Source organism: Loxodonta africana, chromosome 3, assembly GCF_030014295.1.
Source record: "Loxodonta africana isolate mLoxAfr1 chromosome 3, mLoxAfr1.hap2, whole genome shotgun sequence".
Classification (NCBI taxonomy): domain Eukaryota; kingdom Metazoa; phylum Chordata; class Mammalia; order Proboscidea; family Elephantidae; genus Loxodonta; species Loxodonta africana.
Window position 1 is genome coordinate 21,740,148 of NC_087344.1, and position 6,768 is coordinate 21,746,915.

Sequence of the window (6,768 nt, forward strand, 5' to 3'; positions counted from 1 at the left end):
CACTGTGGCAGCAGTTTGGCAGCAGGAAGGAGTCTTTCTGGAGCACACTTGTGAGGAGAGAGTCAAGGAAACCCTCAGAGGGCACAGGAAGCGCAGCCCCCATGCTTCTCATTTACTTCCATCCTTCTGCTCCCCACAGGAGGCAGTAGCAGAAGGAGCCCCACTGGGTGTGGTGTGTGGGGGGAGTGCTCTTTCTCATTGGAGCCCTGTTCTGCTCAGCTCTGTCAGCCACTTGCTACAACACCAGAGCTGAACTTAAGAAGCAGAACTTCCATGCATCCAACATACCTACAACCTTCTGAAATTCACATCGTGTACTGCAAGCAAATTGCCCAAGTATAGGTTGTTGTTAGGTGCTGTTGAGTTGGTTCTGACTCATAGCAACCCTATGCATAACATAACGAAACACTGCCTGGTCTCGCACCATCCTCATGATCATTGTTATGCTAGAGCCCATTTTTGCAGCCTCTGTGTTAATTGATCTCATTGAAGGTCTTCCTCTTTTTCGCTGACCCTCTACCAAGCATAATGTCCTTCTCCAGTCACTGATTCCTCTTGATAACATGTCCAAAGTATGTGAGATGAAGTTGTGCCATCCTTGCTTCTAAAGAGCATTCTGGCTGTATTTCTTTAAAGACAGATTTGTTTGTTCTTTTGGCACTCCATGGTATGTTCAATAGTCTTTGCCAACACCATAACTCAAAGGCACCTTTCATGTTCAGTCTCCCCCATTCACTGTCCAGCTTTCACATGCATATGAGGCGATTGAAAATTCAGTGGTTCGGGTCAGGTCCACCTTAGTCCTTAAAGTGACATCTTTGCTTTTTAACACTTTAAAGAGGTCTTTTGCAGCAGATTTGCCTAGTGCAATGCATCCTCTGATTTCTTGACTGCTGTTTCCATGGGTGTTGACTGTGGATCCAAGTAAAATGAAATCCTTGACAACTTCAATCTTTTCTCTGTTTATCATGATGTTGCTTATTGGTCCAATTATGAGAATTTTTGTTTTCCTTATGTTAAGGTGTAATCCATACTGAAGGCTGTGGTCTTTGATCTTCATCAGTAAGTACTTCAAGTCCTCTTCACTTTCAGGAAGGAAAGTTGTGTCATCTGCATATCGCAGGTCGTTAAAGAGTCTTCCTCCAATCCTGATGCCTAATTCTTCTTCTGTGAGAATGTGTGCTATTTATACTAGTTAACAACCTGTAGCAGGGACACAGGCTTATCATGGTTTTGGGAGCTTCAGGTCCTTTAGTTTCTGAATCATTGGGAAGTTCATAGGTTCTGAGGGTGGGGCCAGGACAGCTGGGAACAAGTGCTATTTACCAAAAGATACCAAAGTATTTTGATGCATTAAATATCGGTGCAGCTGTACTAGTACACACCAGGTAAATATAATTTAGCCTTGTCTCTACTCATGTTTTTAGTTGCCATTGAGTCTGCTCCAACTCATGATGACCTTATAAATAACAAAACAAAATGTTGCTTGATCCTGAGCCATTTTCATGATAGTTACTCTCTACCTGTATATGAAGGTAAATGCGTATCAAAAACATAAAGACCTAGAAAGAACTCACCAAAATGTTAAAACCATTTACCAAAGGGAAGTGAGAAGGGAGAAGGAAAGATGAGGTGAACATTTGATTTTTTACATTATAATTCCAGCATTGTCTGAAAATGTTTTTTACTGTAGCATATAGCACTTTTTTTTTTTTTAATCAATGAAAGCAAACTGATAAGAGGTAAAGGGAGAGCAAGTGAACACTTCACCAACTGAAATCACTTTGGATCTGTATCATTCACTATCTATGGTGCATAAAGAACATTTGAGTTGGCTGAAATACTTTTCATGAGTACAAGAGAGTCTGGGTGACTAGAAACATTCCAAGTTTATGATTATTTTCTAAAGGGGAGAAAAGATGGGTGTAACAATTATAAGTCTGTAAATCGTTTCACCATTGATAGGATTTTGAGTAGATGATTAAATATGTAGATCAATTATTACAAGAGAAATTACTGACTATTTAAATGCCTGTGCCACCCCACTAAGAGTAGGGTATTGTGAATCACCTCCATTTGATTTGTTCAAATCTTTTTTAGTAGGGAACACTGATTATCTCAATATCAATAGGTTTTTGACAAAAATCTCATTTTATTTGTGTGCATGAGGCAGAAAAACGTGGGGACATAGTTCAAAGATTCTGGACCAGTGTAAGTAGTCATGCCAGGAGATTGTCAGTTAAGAAGTTGATGTTGGTTGGGTTGGAAATATGCCATAGATGGCTTCATCAATAGAAATCCTGTGTGGAAATCAAAGGCAGTAACATGCCTTTTGTACTTTGCAATATCACATCTATTGAGTTTTACTACAGTTATTGTTTTTAGCCTCCATTGAGTTGGCCCCAGATTCATGGCAACCTCATGCACAGTGGAATGAAACGCTGACTGTCTTGAGCCATTCTCATAATCAGTTTAGTTGCACATAGATTGTTGTAATTCGTAGGGTTTTCATTGGCTGATTTTCAGAAGTAGATCACCAGGCTTTTGTTCCTAGTCTTTCTTTGTCTGGAAGCTTCTCTGAAACCTGTTCTGCCTTATAGCAACACACAAGCCTCCACTGACCCATGAATGGTGGCTGGTGTATGAAGTACATTGGTGAGAATTCTACTGAATCACCAGTGCCTCACCGTAGTTATTGTTGAGTGCCTCAAAATAAGAGTGGCATCAAGAAGAAATATTGTATCAAGGGATAACAAATGGGCTGCAAAAATTAAAACTCTCACTGGAGATGTACATAAATAATAATAATAACTGCTTTTTATTGAGGACCTGCTATATGCCAGGGTCTTTATATTCATTATGGAATTGTATCATTATAATCCTCTTAATTAATAGCCCAGAGAAATCATATAACTGCCCACAGTCACAACACTAAGTAATGATAGAGTAAGATACAAATTATGTCTATAAGACTCATAAAAAGTGTTCATATTGCAATATCAACCTTGCCCCTCTGAAGAAATATTTAAAAACAACCACTACTAAAGGTTACAATGTCAACAGGCAGATGTCTTTTCTGTAGACACACATCTTGGTCAGTGCTCTCTTGAGTACAAGTCACAGAAACCCAGTAAAAATAGCTACCATAGAAAAGGTAAGTTTACCAGGAAAGTAGAAATACATCTCATTAGAAGGAAAGGCAACCAGATGATCAGAAGTGTTGAAGGGCTGATTCCAAAACTAGAAAGCCTCAGGAATCAAGGCCATCTTCCCTGTCTCCTTTCACTTCTTTGTCCTGCACTCACACCAAGTGACCTTTGATCTCTGATTTTCCCTCTGCATCTGCATTACTGCCTTCTTCTCTGCCGACCATGTTTTTCAGCTTTTAGAATTTATTGAATCACCATTTATATAGAACTTACTGTGTGCCAGAAACTGTTCTTTAAACATTAACTCACTTAACCTCCTCAACAATCCTATGAGTAAGGGCTATTAATAATCCCATTTCATCAAGAAGGAATCGGAGGCACCAAGAGATCAACTTGCCCGGATCAATAAGGGGTAGGGCCAGGGTTCAAGTTTGAATATCCAGATTCCAGATTTTTTTTTTAATTGTGATAAATACACATGTACCAAAATATTTGTCATTTCAACATCCTTTATATGTACCATTCAGTGATATTAAGTTCATCATGCTGTTCAACCATCACCACTATTTGTTTTCAAATATTTCCATCACCCTTAATACGAAGCACCATGTCACCTAAGCAATATCAACCTTTCTTTCCCACCACTGGTTGTGATGTTGATGTTTTGTGCTGTGGAGTCGATTCTGGCTCATAGCAACCCTGTATGACAGAGTAGAACTCCCGCGTAAGGTTTCCAAGGTTGTAATCCTTACAGGAGCAGATCACTGATGAGTTCAAACTACTGACCTCTAGGTTAGCACTTAGGGCTTAATCATTGTGCCACCATGGCTCCCTCCCATCCCTGGTAATAACTAATAAACGTTGGTTTCTGTACGCTTTGGTGTTCTAGACATTTTATATAAGCAGGATCATATATGTCCTTTGGTGCCTAACTTATTTCACTTAGCATGATGTTTTCAAGGCTCATCCATGTTGCAGCATGTGTCAGGACTTCAGGACTTCATTTCTCTTTATGGCTGAGTAATAGTGCATTGTGTATATGTAGCATATTTTGTTTATCCATTCATATGTTGATAGACACTTTTTGGCTATTGTGACTAGTGCTGCAATGACCATTAGCATACAAGTATTCTAGTGTCCATCTTTTGACAGTTATATTTACTGTCACTCCTAGTTTAATGGTTCAGGACACACGCTCTGGAGTGTATTCTGCCTTCGTCACAAACCTAACAATGGTTGGTTTCAAACTGCAGGCCCCTGGTTGATAGGTCCCACAAAGTCCATCCCTTCAGATTATTAACCAGAATTTGAGGTTCATTTTCAAATTCCCAGGGAAGAAAATGTTTGACTAACTTTGGGCAGACACCACACTCTTCTGATCCACTTAGCTGTTTTCAGGGGGCAGGACTGGAGAGCAAAACGGGGGCTGAGAATACACATGGAATCTGATAAAATACGAAAGAAATGTGGGAAAAGCCAAAATTATTCAAGAGGCAAATTTCAGCCCAAAGGAAGGAAGAACTCCCAAGCTGTTGATGTGCCACAACAAAAATGAGCCAATGCTGAGCTGAACACTACAGTATTCCTCAGAGGTTGATGGTCTATGGAGATATCTTGAAGGCCATGACTAATTTGTGATAAAGACTGGAAGGAGGGAGTAGATTTCCCCAAAAAGTGATACCAGAAGAAGATAATGACATTTGTATTCCCTTTCAATGAATGCATATTGGATTGTTCATCAAAATGTGTGCTTTTCTGTTTCTTCTAGGCATGAGTGTGAGGAAAGTTTGTTTATATTAGGAACTCCTGTTTCTTTGTTTTAATTACCATTCTTCTCACCTGTTTCCTTATAGAAATATCAGCCAGATGGATCCAGGAAACCAAACTGGTGTCTTGGAATTCCTCCTCCTGGGCCTCTCAGAGGATCCAGGACTGCAGCCCCTCCTTTTTGGACTCTTCCTGACCATGTACCTGGTTACCCTACTCGGAAACCTGTTCATCATCCTGGCTTTCAGCTCTGATCCCCACCTCCATACCCCCATGTACCTCTTCCTCTGCAACCTGTCCTTTTCTGATATTTGTTTCAATTCCACAATAGTTCCGAAAATGCTGAGGAACATTCAGACACAGAACAAAATCATCACCTATGCTGGCTGCATCACCCAGACATCCCTTTTTATGGTTTTTGTGTATTTGGATAATTTCCTCCTAACTGTGATGGCCTATGACCGGTTCGTGGCCATTTGCCACCCCCTGCACTACATGATCATCATGAACCCCCACCTCTGTGGCCTGCTGGTTCTAATCTCTTGGTTCCTCAGTGTCATAGTCTCCTGTCTCCATAGTCTGATGTTGTTGAGCCTTTCATTCTGTACACACACAGAAATTTCACACTTCTTCTGTGGCTTTGCTGAGGTCCTCAAGTATGCCTGTTCTGACACTCTCAGCAATTACATTGTGTTGTTTTCTGTGATTGGTTCTCTAGGTGTTGTTCCTCTTGCTGGAATTCTTTTCTCTTACTTTAAGATTATTTCCTCCATATTGAAAATGTCCTCAGCTGGGGGAAAGTACAAAGCTTTTTCTACCTGTGGGTCTCACCTAACAGTTGTTTCCTTATTTTATGGTACAGGGTTAGGGGTATATGTCTATTCTGCCATTGTCCCCTCCTCCCCAAAGGGGGCAATTGCCTTGGTGATGTACACAGTGGTCACCCCCATGTTGAACCCCTTTGTCTATAGCTTGAGGAACAGGGACGTGAATGGAGCCCTAAGAAAAGTTTTCAACAGGCCTTTCTTCTGCCTGTCAAGAGTCATGGATGTTGGGACTGGAGAAGTGCTATGATAAACAAAGTTCAAAACACTGGGAATCAAAAACCTTGAATCTTGGATTTGTTTGACAGTGTACCCTATGTCTCTTCTCCTGAAGCATCATCATTTCAATTTCTTCTGAGTTATGCATCCAAAAATAATGGCTTCAAGAACTTCCTTTAGTAACATTTTACACAAATAGCAACACACTATAAACTGTTTAGCACCTTGTCCTTTTTCACTTAGCTACACATATTTTGACTGATGATATTGAACTTTTCCATCACCTCTTTCAACAGATGTGGTTGATATGATTTCTGTGTATTCCATCTTGCAAGGTCCATGTGTATAGTCACCACTTACGCTTGGTGAAAAAAGGTATTTGCAATGAAGAAGTCTTTGGTCTTGCAAAATTCTATCATGTGATCTCGGCATCATTTCTATCAACAAGGCCATATTTTCCAACTACCGATCCTTCTTCTTTGTTTTCAACTTTTGCATTCCAATCACCAGTAATTATCAATGCATCCTGATTGCATGTTCAATCAATTTCAGACTGCAGAAGCTGGTGAAAATCTTCAATTTCTTCATCTTTGACCTTAGTAGTTGGTGCCTAAATTTGAATAATAGTCATATTAACTGGTCTTCCTTGTAGGCATATGGATATTATCCTATCACTGACAGCATTGTACTTCAGGACAGATCTTGAATGTTCTTTTTGACTATGAATGCAATGCCATTCCTCTTCAAGCTGTCATTCCCAGCATAGTAGACCATATGATTGTCCGATTCAGAATGAACGATATCAGACC

The 6,768-nt window shown here is 40.1% G+C and overlaps 1 protein-coding gene across 1 annotated transcript; it reads left to right on the top strand.

The window, feature by feature from the left end:
* Positions 1 to 4,357: 4,357 nt before the first annotated feature.
* Positions 4,358 to 6,210, top strand: LOC100663620 (olfactory receptor 7A10-like). Its single transcript, XM_003413408.2, has one exon. It carries the CDS (start codon positions 5,016 to 5,018, stop codon positions 5,988 to 5,990), a length of 975 nt encoding a protein of 324 aa, XP_003413456.1. The 5' UTR covers positions 4,358 to 5,015; the 3' UTR covers positions 5,991 to 6,210.
* The last annotated feature ends 558 nt before the right edge of the window (positions 6,211 to 6,768 follow it).

Excerpts from the sequence above, each read along its gene's own strand:
- LOC100663620 (XM_003413408.2), top strand. The coding sequence starts at position 5,016 with ATGGATCCAGGAAACCAAACTGGTGTCTTGGAATTCCTCCTCCTGGGC.